This window comes from Chrysemys picta, chromosome 2 (assembly GCF_011386835.1).
Source record: "Chrysemys picta bellii isolate R12L10 chromosome 2, ASM1138683v2, whole genome shotgun sequence".
Classification (NCBI taxonomy): domain Eukaryota; kingdom Metazoa; phylum Chordata; order Testudines; family Emydidae; genus Chrysemys; species Chrysemys picta.
Genome location: NC_088792.1, coordinates 96,257,745 through 96,275,241, shown reverse-complemented (window position 1 = coordinate 96,275,241; position 17,497 = coordinate 96,257,745). Strand labels below are relative to the sequence as shown.

The 17,497-nt window shown below is 43.6% G+C and overlaps 1 protein-coding gene across 2 annotated transcripts in view; it reads right to left on the bottom strand.

Moving 5' to 3' along the window:
• Positions 1 to 16,704: 16,704 nt before the first annotated feature.
• The window catches only part of POU6F2 (POU class 6 homeobox 2), a 382,704-nt gene continuing 381,911 nt past the window's right edge, over positions 16,705 to 17,497 (bottom strand). For both annotated transcript variants that reach the window (XM_065583813.1, XM_008169659.4), the window contains exon 10: positions 16,705 to 17,225. In XM_065583813.1, coding sequence (XP_065439885.1) covers positions 16,721 to 17,225 — 505 coding nt within the window. In that variant the 3' untranslated portion in view covers positions 16,705 to 16,720. The remainder of the gene's footprint in view (positions 17,226 to 17,497) is intronic.

The window sequence follows — 17,497 nt, the reverse complement described above, 5'->3', positions numbered from 1 at the left end:
TTTTAGAAATGCTATAAGGGTGAGTTACTATATAAATATCTTACACAAAAGTCTCTGTGAATTTTCTTCCAGGAAGACATATAAGAAAACACTCTGAAAAAGTTGTTAGACTTTTATGTGGTTATTTTGTGTGGGCATTTTACTTTGCTGCAGGCTAAGAGAGAAAAAAAATCAATCCATGTTTGTATGGGATGAAAAGATGAAAAGAAAAAAAAATACTTACAAAATAATTAGCTTGTGGTGTAAGGAATGAAATCAGCAAAAACAAAGCAAGCAAGCAAACAAGAAAAAAACCCCAACATTTGACCTGGTTTCTTGCTGCTGCAGTTCTGCCCTTAAAATACACATTAAAATACATTGTTATTAAGGTTTATTTTGGGGTACAGACCACTCTTGTTCTGAAGACTAGTTGTAACTAGCCTTTTCTGAAGCCTGGAACCTCCTGAGTTCTAATTTAGGGGTTAGTGCTTTAAAAATACATCTACAACCAAAAATAACATAGCAAAACCATTTCTTTTAAAAAGAATAAGTGGGTCAACCATCAATTCAGGAATGGATTTTGAACTTAACTCAAATGTCCACATCTGAAAAGGTCACTCTCTCTCTCTCTCTCTCTCACACACACACACTCTTTTCTTTCTCTCTCTCTCTCTGAAGAAATCTGGAATCCACTTCTAAAGACCATAGCCTCCCCTCTGCTAAATGACTCAAATTACACCCTAGGGGTTCTGGGGATAGGGGGAAAGGACATGTAGATGTAATATGCCCCCAGCTGGAAAATATTTGAAAAATGGAATGGCCTTTAAATGGTTTAAACATGTAGTCATACCATGATGTTGCATTAACAGTGCCAACTTAAAACACACCTCCAGCAGGAAAGATTAATATTACTTATGAAAAGGCCTATGTAGAATGTTTGTTGTACTGCCAAGAACACAGCATAGCAGGTGATTTTTTTAGTCTCTGGCAATGATTTTTGCACAACATACCGAGTAATCATTGTCTACGATGCCCTTTTTTCCACCATAAAACCTGTAGAAGGAATAATAATGGCCCTCATTTTTCCTCTAGCTTCTGAGGACAACTCTAAAATATCTACCTCATGGCAGTAGTCCATAAACTCCAGTTGTGATAGAGCAGTATGCAACCTGAAGCTAGCAATATCAGTATAATTATTGAACCAACAAATATCCCTATAGTTAGTCTTTTTGGGGAAAAGTTTAGAGAAGCCTATATCTCTATATATGAAATACACAAAGAGGCCTTTACGAGTAATAGGAAGCCCAAAATGTTCAGTGAACACATGCTGGATTTATGCTGCTACAGTGATCATCAAAACTGGGATGCTCAGGGTTTGGTGCTAGCTATTTCAATGTTGATGAAAAAGAATGTCATGCTTCAATTTCTTTGGCTAGTATAATCAACCATCACTTAATTTCTTGCTGAAAGAACACCCTCTCTGAGCTTCATTAATGAGAATTTATTTATTTATTGGAACTCACTTATAATTTTCTCTCTTTGGCTTGATGAATATGGAGTTTGCTTTCAGAAAGGAATTTACCTCAAAAATCTTTTCCTTTTTCAGAACAAATTCCATTGTCTTTGTGTCACCAGAGGAAAAAGTATTATTAAAGGTATTTAACCAAGTAGCAGGCTCTAGGACTCTGCATAGGAATGCAAGACACTTCTATTGAATTTCCCTACAGTAAAGTGCTAGGACTCTGATAATACACATATCAGTGTTTTCTGACTCTTGTTGGCAGGTGAATCTTTTTAGCTCCAACCCAGGGCCGGTGCAAGGAAGTTTCGCGCCCTAGGCAAAACTTCCACCTTGCGCTCCGTCCCCCCACCCAGCTAACCCCGCCCCCCCACGGCAGCTAACCCAGCTCCCCACCCAGGGAGCCCGCCACCCCCTGCACCTAGGGAGCCCCCCCCGCAACAGCTTCCCGCCACACCCCCCAGCCGGGGAGCCCCCCCTGCAGTAGCTACCCCTCCTCTGCAGCTAACCCTGCCCACGGAGCCCGCCCCCTGCGGCAGCTAACCCCGCCCGGGGAGCCCCCTCCAGCTCACCTCGGCTCCGCCTCCTCCACTGAGCACGCCGGCACCGCTCTAATTCTCCTCCCCTCCCAGGCTTGCGACGCCGATTGGAGGAGACTTAGAGCGGGATCTGTGTGCTCAGTGCAGGAGGCAGAGTGGAGGTGATCTGGGGTGGGAAGCGGTTCCCCTGTGCATCCCACCCTGTTACTGTGGGCGGCCCTCCCCTCGCCCCCCTACCCCAGCTCACCTTCACTCCACCTCCTCGCAGGGGTGGCATGTTTGTAGAAATTTTGGTGGTGCCCAGAACCCGCCCCTGCCCAAATTCCACCCCCAAACTCCGCCCCCACCTGCCCAAGGCTCTGGGAGGGAGTTTGGGTGAGGGAGGAGGTCTGGGGTGCAGGTCCTAGGCTGGGGCAGGGGATTGGGGTGTAGGGTGTAGGCTTTGGGAGTGAGTTTTGGGATGGGAGGGGTGTAGAGGGATGGGGTGCAGGGGTGAGGGCTGTGGGGTGTGGCTGCAGATGAGGGGTTTGGAGTGTGGGAGGGGCTCAGGGAGAGAGTAGGGATGTAGGGGGTGAGGGCTCTGTCTGAGGCTGGGAATGGGTGATTTGGGGTGTGGGAGGGACTCAGGGCGAGAGTAGGAGTGTGGGGGGAGAGAGCTCTGGCTGGGACTGGGGATAAGGTGTTTGGGGTGCTGGAGGGGCTCAGGGCTTGGGCAGAGGGTTGAGGGTGCAGTGAGGGGGGTGAAAGCTCTGGCTTGGGGTGTGGGCTCTGGGGTGAGGCAGAGCTGGGGATGAGTTTGGGGTGCAGGCAGGCTGCTCTGGGACAGGGGCCAGAGAGGAGGACTCCCCCCAGCTCTTTCCCTGCCAGCAGCATCAAACTCTGGGGTACGAGCTCCCCTTTCCCCCCCCCCCAGCAGCACACTCACCCCCACCACTGTCTCTGCATGTGCTCCTAGGGTACTTCTCAGCTCCTGGAATCTCCCTCGCCTCCCCCATGGTGGGGCGCTGCGTGTGCCTCCTCCCCTGCTGTTGCCCCTGACTGTAGCCTCACTGGGGGTGAGGGATGGGGGTGCCTCCTTGCCCAGCATGGGGCAGGAGCAGTGACTGCGGGCAGGGGGGTCCCCTGTGCTGCTGGAGGATCCCATTGGAAAATGAAAGGGTCTGAGGGGGAAGGGCAGGCTCAGAGTCAGTCTGCCCTGGCAGTGGAGAGGGGGGCACTAGGACCCTGCGGCAGCAGTTGTTGCAGGGAAGCAGCATGGAGGAGAAAAGACAGACAGACTCCGGGGGGCCGTGAAAGGCGAGTGGCGGGGGGGAGGGCGGGGGCAGCAAGTCGGGGCCAGGGGACACTGGGGGAAGGCGTGGGGGGACTGCAGGTGGGGCCAGGGGGGACACACGGCCCCAAGTATTGCTGGAGCTGGGCCCCTGGCTCTGAATATTGCTGGTGCCAGAGCACCACGTGGATCAGCTTTTAGGCGCCCCCAACTACTAGGCGCCCTAGGCAGCTGCCTAGTTTGCCTAAATGGTTGCACCAGCCCTGCTCCAACCACTATCTCCCTCTAAAGCAGAGGGAAGGAGGGGCGGTGACCAGGGCCGGCTCTAGGTTTTTTGCCGCTCCAAGCAAAAATCTCCGAGAGTGCAACTGCCGAAGCGCAAAAAAAAAACAAAACCCCAACCTCCAAGAGCGCAAAAGCAAAAAAACCCTCCTGGAATGCCACCCCTGCAATTGTGCCGCCCCAAGCACATGCTTGGTTTGCTGGTGCCTAGAACTGGTCCTGGTTGTGACTGGGGAGGTCCTGTAAGAACAGCGTGGAGGGAAAACTTACATCCAGGTCTATATTCAATTTATTTTGAAGTTTACCTTTAACAAAAAAGGGGTGAGAAGGGTTATGGCTCATTTCAAACATTTGTCCTTCCCATTTCAGCACAATCAGGCTAACTTTGTATTTTCCTTTACCTACCGTAGTGAATTCAGTGAGCATCCAGGCTTATGAAACTAAAGAGTGGGAGATAGGTGCACCTTTATAAAAGTTCATTTTTAATCCAACTGAAACCCAAGCCAGCAGCCCATGGGCAGATGGCATTTGCCTATCACGGCACAAAAATGGCTTAAGGATTGTAACGGAGACTAAAGCTCAACTGCATCCTCTAGCTATGAGCACATGAAATAATTATTTCATAATGCTGCTGTGTTGCTTGGACCCTGGAATCCATTGCAGTAGTCGGGGATGGCACTCTTACCTTCTTGGTGTTGGGAATATCACCTGTGCAGTACATCCATTCTTCTCATTGCCAGTGGTTGAGGAGTGAGTAGTTGGATCCTTACTCAGATCTCCTATGCTGCAGCATGATGTTGGATCCTTCAAAAACCAGGAAATTAGTACTGTGCGGATATAGATATACATATTCCACTCACAGGGGTTATCATGATATTGTAAGTGAAGCTGACTCCAGCCTAAAAGACAACTCTCTGAATTGGGAGTATGTCTTCACTAGCATTCCCAAAATACTCTTACACTCCTTGGGAGGGGAATATATTTTCCTACTTGGGAGCAGGGCCGGCTCCAGGGTTTTGGCCGCCCCAAGCAGCCAAAAAAAAAAAAAAAAGCCGCGATCACGATCTGTGGCGGCAATTTGGCGGGAGGTCCTTCACTCCCAGGCGGAGTGAGGGACCGTCCGCCGAATTGCCGCCGAATACCTGGACCTGCCGCCCCTCTCCGGAGCAGCCGCCCCAAGCACCTGCTTGAGAAGCTGGTGCCCGGAGCCGGCCCTGCTTGGGACGGCTGGATTGCTGAGGACAGCGATTCTTTGGCGATCATAAACCTCACTGCCAGGGATGATCAGCCTTTACACCTATAAATTAAATTGGGCATGGACTTTGCTGCCCTAGATTGACCTATTTAGCACAGACATGTTGAAGGTAGAAAGATTTATAGCTTTTTTTGAAGTATCCAACCAGCATTAAAAGGAGATGTACAAACACTGTCCAATTCTGGAATCCATACTTGAGCGAAAGACCTACTCCAAAGTCAATCAGCTGGGCAACCAAGCAAGTTGAGGTAAAACCCCTCATTCGCTCAAGCACATTGTTACATACAAAAGTAAATTGACTGATCCAGTTTCTCAGATTCAGCTGACAGGTGTTCGCAAAAGTGGCCTTAAACAGATCTGAATTTCCTGAAGTCAATGGATGTGAATCTGATATGTTGATTTTACTCCTGTATGCATTAATGATCTAGAGATTTTGTGATACAAACCCTCAGTCAAAATACCACAGTATATTTTACTTGTTAATAACTCCAGCATCTTATAAACAGGTTTTATCTGATGTCAGGTAACTTGAATAGCTCTTTCAGTGCACTAATAGTGGAAATCCTCTTTCAGCTAAATACTGCGGGGTTTCTTCTCTGCCATTGTGAGAGACAGTCCACTAGACTAGACAGACCACTGTTCTGAGCCAGTATGCCAATTCCTACACTCTTGTGATTATGCATGTAAATCCCATGGAAAATTGGCTAGTTAGGCATTTAACTGCATGCAAAAATGATTACTTACTTATGCAATTGTTGCAATTGCATGCACCATCCTGGTGCACTTTTTTTGTACAGGACTGGGCCTCTGCTTCTGGATCATAAATGTCACAGAATTGCACTATCTGGGTGGAATTACAAACAACTAAATGTAAACTGCACATGATATTAAAATAAAGGAGCACTCATGAACCATCTAAGTTTTTGAAAATATAACTTTTCCCTCTCCTGCCCTCTGTTGTCCCTTTGTGACCCAAGAGGTTACTCAAAGTTCAGGGCCCTGGGATGTTCCAGCTGGGAGTAGATAGTGATGGTGGAGGCCAGTATGTTCTGTGATGTTGTCTTGTTTATTTATAAAGAATGTACAAAGTCCTGCTTCTCTAAATGCAGGAGGAACCAAACTGGTGAGATGGCTTCTTTGCTTATAGCCCATGCCTCTTTCAGACAGCAGCCATGACCCAGAACCTTCCACTAGGCTTCTCCCAGGGTCACACCTGCTGCTTGGCTTTCTTGCTGCCTGTCTCTCTCTCGCTGGTGCTGGATTCTGCCTGCCTTCCCTCACACTCATCCCCTCCCAAAACAGTACTCAGCAAACCCTTCCACCCATACAGACCAAACCTCCTGAGTGGGTTCACATAACCCTTTGGTTTTATGCGGGAGCTTGTGCTTAATTTAGCCTTACTGTAAATTGAAGGATGCATGCCCACCCATCAATCTCAGCATGGTTTTAAATCAATCAATCAATCAATCAATCAATCAATCAATCAATCAATCCATAAAGGGGTTTCAGCCCACTCATCAAACCTCTCTCAAAAGGATGAATTACGGAATATGGGGCCAGGTTTGTATTTGATTTAGGAAAAGTATGTATGGTCCTCTAAAGAAATTCTAAGTCACAATGTTTAACTTTTTGTGCATTAGCTTTTTTAGAAAGGGCAGATTTCAGTTTTTATTATGAATTTCAAGTCATTTCCAGATATAAATTTACCTTGTCATTTTCTCATCTTCAGTTGATATGTGGGGCCATGGGACTGGCTTTTGATATCACACCTCTAACCACAGTAAAAGAAAGTATGTTATAAATAATACAGACTCCTCATAAGCTTGACCTGCTGTGATCCTCAGCTCTGTTGATACCAGGTGCTGATAGCCTTTTGTATTTCAGCGCACAGCCGAGCTAATAATTCAAAACAAAAAACATATTCAGTTAATTTGCCTCTTTTGCTGTTAACAAAGGACCACAGATAGTGACTTTCTCAAATGTAGTCTATATTCTAAATTACTCTCTTAATAATTGCTGTGAAGATTTCTTGATTTCTAGAGATTGTGTGTGTGTGGTTTTGATCCTTGAAATGTGAACTGTTTTGCTTAGAAACATAGGACACATTATACAGGTCTGTTCTCAAATTTAATGGGCCGGGGGAATAATTATTAGAATCAGGTGCAAATACTCTTGATTATGATTTTTTAAATTCTGTTTCTGTGAATTGTTTATACTATTCACTTGAAATCTGAAGTGTCTATGAGCACTACTTACCAGCTAGCACATTTGCTAGACTATCCCGAAAGAGTAAACACAGCAGGGATGTGAATGAAATTGAAGCAATTTTGTGCAAAAATATGAAGGAATATTTGTGGATTTTTTTCAGTATTTGCCAGCTCCTACTTTTGTATATGATCTACTGTTTCCCCAGTAATAAACCGCTACCTCAATATAACGCCACCCGATACAACACGAATTTGGATATAACGTGGTAAAGCAGTGCTCCGGGGGGGGAGGGAGAGGGGTGGGGCTGCGCACTCTGGTGGATCAAAGCAAGTTCAATATAACACGGTTTCATCTATAACACGGTAAGATTTTTTGCCTCCCGAGGACAGCGTTATATCATGGTAGAAGTGTACTCCTTCAGTTAGCTTTTTGTACCTTATGCTTATGGCAGTGATTTACTGTCCTAACACTGGTAGCTAGGGTAGAACTTAGAAAGTACATGCATCTAACTTTTGTTGAAAGGTATTGTCTCCCCTCAGTGGTTTGTGTTTTAAAAATAATAAAGTATGTAACAAAGTTATCAGGTGAATGTTATACAAAATAATGAGACATATGAACATTGCGCTATGAGTGCCTAAGTCAGGGCCTGATCCTAGAAAGACTTAGGCATGTGAATAACTTACTTATGTGAGCAGAACCAAAACTTCAATCATCTTCAGAACAGCTGTGTTTGGTTATTACTGTGTGTGTGTGCGCGCGCGCGCGTGTGTGAGGAGAGAAAGATGAGCTTGAGTCAAATCCATAATCCAAACTTTCGGGATGTTTGGAATCCAGATTTGAATCCAGATCTGAGTTTTGTGACTTAGGCCCTGCTCACACTAATGGTGGTTGGGTTGGTGCCTGGAGTGGTACAGGAAGGTATCTGGGGCTATGAAGCGATGGAAATGATTAGCATATGATGGCAAGTTCAGTGGTTTTCGCCAACACATGAAACTGACAGGTTTTATATCATACATATTATCTCTCCTACTGGGCTTGTACATGCACTCCCTGCTACTGCTTTGGTGAGATGTCTGTGGCAGACATTATTGAGCCAGTATGGGATGTTTTCTCTGGGCTACCTAGTTCTGAGTTTAAAATATGTGGGAGCTAGGGAAATGAGGAATTCTGACTACCCAGTCCTGAACCTTTCTGCACAGAGCACCGCACAATGCAACAGAAACCGATTGTGATGGAGACAGAAAGCATGCGAGTGTGTAGAGCAGAGAAAAAAACACGTACTCCTCAATTATTTTCAAGAACATCACCATCTCATACAGGAATGATTCATATTGAGACTACTGGCTTAACGAGCTTATTTAGAGACACGGTGAATCCCCAGATAAAAAGGTAGCCAAGTCTCTAGGGAGCACTCCTTCCTGATGAATTTATTTTGCTTCCGGAGCTTTCACTTCATTGAAGTTAAAGTCAGCAGAAGAGAATGTCTCTGCAGCAAAAAGTGGAACTCATACATGGTCAGTTCCAATATTAGGACTTTGTTTTTCCAGCTCTAGCACTAGACTGTGACTAGTCCCAGGCTGCCCAGGGAATAGGGTGTGTAAGAATTCTCCCTCCCTTACATGGCCACCTGGTCTAACCTCTGGGTACTGGGGTGGGAACTGCAGAAGATGCATGCCAGATCTTTCCGCCATGAAACAAATCTGCAGGGAGGGGCAGGGGCAGTATGCAGGCAATGCCTATGCATCGTCAAGTGAAAGGGTCACAGTGGTGCAGATTACTCCACTCTCTGCCTCTCCACAAAGTGCAGAGCTCTAGGAGGCTCTTTGCCTCCCAGTGCTCTGCATAGGCTGAGGCCTAAAGGTATAGTCAAGCACCTAGGAATTTGTCTTTTAGGGACAGGAAACTGACTGAGATTTTTTTGAAGCCATTTCAGAGGCTTCTACTGATACTGGTTTGGGAGCATGTCTAGTGTTGACAAGACAAGGTGGGTGAGGTAATATCTTTTATTGGACCAACTTCTGTTGGTGAGAGAAACAAGCTTTTGAGCCACACAGAGCTTGTCTTCAGGTCTGGGAAAGGTACTCTAAGGGTACGTCTTCACTAGTAACGTTAAAGCGCTGCCACGGCACCGTGGCTGTGTAGTCACGGCACCTGCACTGGAAGCGAGCTCTACCAGCACTGTAAAAAAACCCACCTCCACGAGGGGAGATCTCCCAGCACTGTAAAAAAACCACCTCCCGGCGCTGGTGCACTGTCTACAATGCCATGTTACAATGCTGAAACTTGCAGCGCTTGGGGTGTGTGTGTGTTTTTTCACACCCCTGAGCAAGAAAGTTGCAGCGCTGTAAAGTGGCAGCGTAGACAAAAGTGAAAGTAAGCCGGTACGCACCGGTACGGCGTACTGGCAAGAGCTGGTGCGCCGTATTGGGGCGGCCTGGCTTCCCCAGGTGGCAATTTAGAGGGCCTGGGGCTCCCAGCAGCAGCTGGAGCCCCAGGACCTTTAAATTGCCGCCAGAGCCCTGCTGCTGGAGCCCTGGGGTAGTGGTAGCGGGGCTTCGGGGGTTATTTAAAGGGCCGGGGCTCCCACTGCCTCTACTGCCTGGGCCCTTTAAATAGTCGCCAGAGCCCTGCCGCTGCTACCCCAGGGCTCCGGGGTCTATTTAAAGGGCCATGGTGGTAGAAGCAGGGGAGTTCTGGGCCCTTTAAATAGCCCCCAGAGCCCTGGAGTAACGGCGGGGCTCCAGGGGCCATTTAAAGGGCCCGGGGCTCCCGCTGCCTCTACGGCCCCGGTCTTTTAAATAGCTGCCGGAGCCCAGCCGCCGCTCCGGCAGGCTCCGGTGGCTATTTAAAGGGCCCGGGATGGTAGAGACAGGGGAGCCCCGGTCCCTTTAAATAGCCCCCGGAGCCCTGGGGTAGCAGCGGTAGCCAGAGGCTCCAGCAGCGGTTTAAAGAGCCCGGGGTGGTAGTGGCGGCCGAGTCCTGGGCCCTTTAAACTGCTGCCGGAGCCCCCACCTGCCGCTGCTACCCTGGTGGAAGATGGGGAGGGCACTTACCGGTACAGGGCGGGCCGGGGCTGGCTCTGACCCCCATCCCCGCCCCTTCCGCCCGAGGTCCTGCCCCTTCTGGGGGCCACAGCTGGCCCCAATCCAGCCCCGTACCAGTAAGTCCCTATTTCTACTTTCACCCCTGAGTGTAGACAAGACCTAAGTGTAACAGCTAAATGCAAGGTGGACCAGATTGTTTAGCATAAGTAGTTAGTACATATTCTAAGGGACCAGTCAAGGGAGAGTGGCCCATTAACACCTGTCATAAGACAAAAAGAAGGGGTAGTGGGTTACAGATTGTTGTAATAAGCCATAAATACAGTATCTCTGTTCAGTCCCTCTTTTGGTGCTCAAAATCCTCTGGGCCCTCCATCTAGCACTCCCCAGCTTCCCACCCTCTGTGCTCTGGAAATGCAGATGGTCACATCATGGGAGCAGAAGAAGGGAAAGAGTTTCCTGTACCCAACACACTTGTGCTGGAGCAGTTTTGCTGTGATTTGGCCCAAAATACATACAAAAGGAGCTTCAGCTATTACTATGGTGTATGTTCAAACAGCCGTGGTGTTCCAGTGCAGATGAACTTCTGTCCTTTACCATTCATATGGATCTCGTATTGCTGTGTGGAGAATGGAAGTCCAGTTTCATGAAGGATTTTGAGATTTCAAAATCTGGCATAGTTCCGAATGGAACTGAAAGCAGAACAGTTCAGAATTCTCTGTGAAAGAAAATTCCAAATGATAGTTTGTTTCAGTTTTGACTCTGTAAAACTTTGTATTGTAATGTATATGAATACAAACTTTAAAAAATTCAAAAAATGTTATGAAAATATTGACATGGGACATTTTGACATTGTCAGAATTTTTTTTTTTTTGGTTTTCTTCCAAAATTAAATTCCAACAAAACTGACCCAATTTTGTGAAGCATTTTGATTTTGATTGTATGGCATATTCTGAGGAATATGGTTCTGTCAAATTTCTTCAACCCACTCTAACTGAACGTCTTCCTTCTACCCAATACCATAGTCACAAAGGATGAAGAAAGAATTGTATAGTGAAGCTATATAAATGTGAGAGAAACTGTTTGAGACAAATATAGAAGGCTAAAATCAGGCCGTCAACTATACTTTCTTCTTTCCTAAACTTACCTTACTTTGTTATAGGAGCTGTGGTGCACTGGAAGACTCAATGGTTTTAGCCTTAACTTTCATTTGTGTTGTGTTTCATTTGGCCTCAGAGATGATACAAACTTACCTGAATGACTATGATATTCTTTAGACATCATCTCTACCCTGCATCCCATATTTATACAGAAATTAATAAGATATTGCTAGGGTCCTACCAAATTCACGGCCATAAAAATATGTCACGGACCGTGAAATCTGGTCTCCTTCATGAAATCCGGTCTTTTGTTTGCTTTTACTCTATACTACACAGATTTCACGGCATTTCTCAAATTGAGGGGGGCCTGACCCAAAAGAGAGTTGAAGGGGGGGTCACAAGGTTATTTTAGGGGGGGGGTCATAGTATTGCCACCCTTACTTCTGCGCTGCCTTCAGATCTGAGCAGCTGGAGAGCGGCTGCTGTTAGCCAGGCACCCAGCTATGAAGGCGGTGTCCTGTCAGCTGCAGCGCAGAAGTAAGGGTGGCCGTACCATACCATGGCATCCTTACTTCTGTGCTGCTGCTGGCGGCAGTTCTGCCAGCAGCTGCTGCTCTCCAGCTGCCTAGCTCTGAAGGCAGCGCCTCCGCCAGCAGCAGCGCAGAAGTAAGAGTAGCAGTACCACAACCACCCCCTACAATAATCTTGCAGTTATCCCACAACTCCTTTATGGGTCAGGACCCCTAAAATTACAACACCATGAAATTTCAGATTTTAATACCTGAGATCATGAAATTTACGATTTTTAAAATCTTATGACCGTGAAATTGACCAAAATGGATCATGAATTTGGTAGGGCCCTAGATATTGCTAATGCTTACCTGGATGCCCACTTGAGAAGTTAATATTTTTATGTGTTCAGAAACATGCAGATAAAGGTGCATCCAATGGCAGCAACTGGATTTTTTTTTCTTTCAAGCATTTAACTATTTTTGTATTGAGCTGATGTGAAATTACATGAGCTCTGATCATGTGAATAATGCATGAGTTTTTAGACAAACACGATACAAGCTTATTTTTCATGTCAAACAATTCTTTATTTTTTATGGTACAAATTAAAAGTGACAGATCTTGAAGCTGTTAAGAAATACACAAAGTGCAGCTTTACTGACCATACAGATATTGCTCTAGATTAAGTACAGTTTTTGTCAGTTTTTTTAAAATGTTAAGCAACCTGTGCAGATAAATCAGCTTTGGTTTCAAAGTCAGAGCAGTAAGGAGCTTTTAAATATCCAGTTTGGTTTCTTGGTCACAAGTCCACCAAATCAACTCCTCTTTAATTTTTTTTTTTAAATAACACAATACAGTCCATTTCGTACTGCCATCTTTCCTGCTGCATGCTCCATGCATGGAAAAGCAGATCTCTTTGCAGTGCTTCATAAGTGACCCTGGTGACCATTCTGTAGATTATAGCACATAGGACAAAAAAAGAAATAGTAATATCACTTTTTTTTTAACAATAAATAAACTAATGTGCCCCACATAATCTCAAGTTGGAAACAAGCAAACCACATGACAAAAAGCTCATTACAAAATGTTATCCAAACAGATTTTACAGTCAAACATTGACATGGAAATCAATTTCCTCTTATTTTATTTCTTATTTGAATGTTGGTCATTAACTGGGTACAAGTAGAGTGCTGAGGTAAAACACTGATGAACAGTTTTATTTCTTTTTTTTAAATAGTAACAGTTTAGTATTGCGAGATTGTCAGCAACATTTAGCCATATCTATACAATGTGCATATACCTACATACATTGAGCTTTGGTCCAGCATTGAGAAGACGAGCAAAGGCATTTTACATATTTCTTTTTGGTTATAGCTTGAGTTCTTTGATACGCCTCTACTTGTTCCTTCCTAGCTCCTTTTTGCTTTCTTGTTCTCTCTTTCTCTCTCTTTGTTTTCTTTTTTCAGTTATAACATAAAGAAACCGGAACCTTTTGAATGCATTTGATTTTTTAAACTGTTCAAAATAGTTTTTAGTGGAAAACATAAAAAGACAAAAACAGAACAAAAATTTAACTTGTGGTTCATTAGTCAAATAATTTTTTTTTTTTTAAATCTCCTTTTAAACAAATTGCAAAACCGATATACAATCATACATTGCTAGAAAGTCTTTTGTTTCATTTGTTGGTAGCAGCCTACCTTTTTGTCACATGGAAACTTAAAAGGTATTCAAATGTAATTGATATATGAAATTTGTTTACAAATGGAAATGTAGACAGTAACAAAATAAAACAATATATATGGGCCAAAAAAGATTTATGAGACACATAATTTATCTCCTAAGAATCTATTCAGGCATTATATATGCCTTATAGCAAAAATCTGTTCATTAAAAAAATTAATACAAGAAGCATTACAATACCTTATAAATAATTTACAAAACATAATACAAAATTAGAAAGCTGTAAAAAGAAAAACACCACACATGAATGGTTTTAAGACTGTGGGATGAGCTTCATTTTTTTGTTCCAAACTGGCGATTTATATTTATTTTACATTTTCGCTGTCTTAGTTATATCCTTCCAGTATGTACTTTTGAACAGACCAGACCTTGTATAACTGCTGCCAGCATATTTTTAAACATTTAACATCCTTTATATGATGTTTGGTTCACTTTCCTTCTCAGAGAATTTTTCTTTGCAGAATTTAGAGCAGTTCCTGGGAGATATGAACTCTAGTTTTTTGATAGAGCAAGGATGATAATTTTGGTCCCAGGGCTGTTGATTTTATATGCGTGTGTGGAATTTCAGAGGTGGTGGAATGGGTGATCACATTGCTGGTATTAATGATTGGACAAGCTGTAGTCCAATTAGTCGCGTACTGAAGAGACGGGTAGGACTTTACGAGCATCCGCTTCCAAACACTGTCTATTCTTCATAGTTTCCAAGTTGGTTTCTGTGTGGTCTCCTGATCATTGTATAAATTCAGTTGTAGCCACAAATATACATACCACAACTTTACCTTAATTAGCTAACTAGCTATATAGATGTGCTCGGGGAAGAGAAAAGAAGAAGAAAAAGAAGTAGACCCAGAGGGGCAGATGTTGCTATGAAGTTATTTCGCTCATCACTTCGAATACACAGCTTGGGTTAGGGATTTTTATTTTCTATTTCCCCTTACAAAATTTACCTGCACTTATTAGTAGGATTTTATTTTTCACAGATATTTACATTTCAACAGCAGGAAAAGTGACTATAACAATCCTTTCCCCCCCCCTCAGAAAAAACAACAACAAAAAATATCCTTATACATCCTTTATACTTCCTGCTGAAGTTTAAAGCCTAAAAAGTATTCACTAGAATGAGTCCAACCTGGGACAGTGGATCCACATCACTCTTCACCTTTGAGCAGCTCAGATCTGGATGTAGTGCCACACGTGGAAAGTGATCTCTGGAGCCTTAAAATTCCATGGGCCCTGCCGAGATTTTCTCATACTCCAGGGTGAATTCCATTAATAAAACATTGAAAGTGAGATCCAAAGCCCATTGAAGTCAATGGGAGTCTTTCTATTGCTTTCAATAGGTTTCGGATCAGGCCCTGAGTTTTTGAAAAAAATAATTCTGCAGGTGTAATTTGAAGGTTCCAGAGCTCTGGGACTGATTCAGATCCCATTTAGACTCTCAAAAATCCAGACCAACTCTGCTGAAGACACTAGAGTTAATTGGGATTTATACCAGCATAACTGAGAGCAGAATTTTACTTTACATCTGTACAATAGACTGAACCTAATTCCCAGATGTGAACTTTTGGAAAGTCCAGATCAGGATGTGGCCTCTACCTTTACAATAGCCCAACCCACAACCCTGGATCAAAATGTCAAGAAAGTTTGGATCCACATATGAGCTTTGCAGGTGAGGTTCACACTACACCTTTTTTCTTCTCTGAGCCTTGATATACTTTTTGATCCAATGACCATAGAGTTTTAGAAGATGCCAAGTCCATCAGGAAATGAAGCCACAGAGTGAGATAAGTTGCATTTAAAAAAAACATTTTTAGATGAAAAATCTCACAAGTGACCCACCCCGTTCCCTATTCCCAAAGGATATTCAATGCATTGTTTCCAAATCCCGATTGTTTAGGTTTTTTAGCCTGCCATGGCAGTACACACCCACACAAACCCACACACACTCCAAGAGTAGCAGTTGATAGGGAAAACATCAGTGCCAGGAGGGGGAAAAAAAGGCAGAAAAGATAAAAGTAGTAAAACAGTCCATAAGGGTGTAATGATCAAAATGTCCTCATTACTTCTTGGCCTGTCCATTTGTTTGTTTTCATCAGACTCTCACGAAACTTCTTTGGCTAGCAGACTTTGGAGAGAAATTGCTTCACACAGAACCGTAACATAGACGCAGTATCAAACCAAGTGTGCAGTTTATATTACAAAATTAGTTTTGGTAACCTCTCCAGGTTCATGGCCAAAGGACAGAGAAATCAGGAGCCATGCTGTTGACAATGAGCACAACATTGAGCATGTGTACTACACTGACAGCTCCTCAGACATAATTCTAATCCTTCTTTGTCCTCTATTGCATTTCAACATAATCTATATAAAAGTGTTCAGGTTTCACTTTTCTTTTAAAAATCTTTAAACAGTATTGGGGGAAGAGGGAGGAGGCAGGAAAAGTGTTAGACAAATCAAAATAGAAATCAATACTTTACACTTTCAGGGGAAGAATACTGAACCCCACAATTTCACAATAAAAAGAAAGTCATTTTGGCACACAAACACTTGGAGATTGCAAAACTGTGTAGATAAAAAAAAGGTGTGTGTTTATGTGTGTTTGTGAGCACTATGGAATGGCTTTAACATGTGTTAAATCCATCTGCAGGGGGTGTGACAAAGGGTGGGAGAAATTAATCGTATTATTTTTTTCCTCTTTGTAAAATACAAATGTAAAAACTCATAACACAATTTTACGCTTGTAAAAGAGTAAACTAACAATCTAGTTTGCAATGCCATGTTTCTGACTTTGGTTAATAGTTTTCATAGTGAATCAGCACTTGATACCTGAAAGGCTACAATCACTCCTCCAGGTGGCAGGCTTGTATTCTCTTTTAAACAGATAAAAGGTTTTTTTTTTCTTTTTTTTTCTTTTCCTTAAAACATATTCACATTTTCATAATACACAGAAAAAAAGTAAGCAGTTATTTGGTTTGCTTTAAGTCCATTTAAAAAACTGGCTTTTTTGGGTGGGTGGGGGGAGCTAATTCTACAACACACACACACACAATAAGTGCTGTGTATTTTGTTTGCTTTTGTTTGGTGGTTTTTTTTTGTTTTTGTTTTTTGTTTTTTTGTTTTGTTTTTATTTAGGAAAACCCACGGACATTTATAAACTGTTCTGTCCATCTTGTAGTTTTCTCAGTCTTTTACTTACAAGGGTGACGAATGGGCATTTTCAGAGTCCAAATGGTTAAATTTTTGTTTGTGTGTTTCCCTTCCTTTTCTTTTTTTCTTTTTAGGAGTTTTCTTCCAGAGAGTCTGTTAAGGGCTCCATAGGGACTGCTGTCGCAGGCTCATGCTGTTTTAAACGTTTAATTGTGTTCTTCAGTGCTTGCCTCTTATTGCAGAACCAAACTCTAACTACTTCCCGGTCATAGTTCAGTTTCTCTGCAATCTCTGTCATTTCCTGCCCAGAGGGATGAGTGTTCTTCTCAAAGTGGGCATTCAAGATCTCAAGAGCTTGTGGCGTGAATGAGGTACGCCTCTTGCGCTTTTTGGATGGTTCACTTCCGATAAACTCAGTCAGGTTCTGCATACCTGCTCGATGGCGGGCCTCAGCCTCAGCCATCCACCGCTCAAGCACCGGCTTTATCTTCTGGGCACTTTTAGGGGTGATGTCCAGCTTTTCAAACCTGGCAGGATACAAAAGGCCAGGGTTCAGTTTGGCTGTCAGACTGCTAGCTATAGTGTTCTCTTGGGCTTCCTGTGGTAGGAAAAAGTGGCTTCTCAGGATGGTGTGTCTGAGGGAAAATTGAGAAAGAAGAGTCTTACACTGATGCTCTGCCAGGGTGGGACTTCCTGCCTGCCTGACTAATTGACTGGCAGAGGTAATTTACAATGGATTACAATGGAAAGCCATCATATAGCTAGGTATATATAGATAGATAGTTAAGAAAACACAAAATGAGCACTGTGACAAAATACCAAGAATTCAGTAAGCGACATAATACAGGCTATAAAGTTCAGTTTTCGTAGTTCAAGATTAATTTTTCATGATCCTCAAATGCCTGAA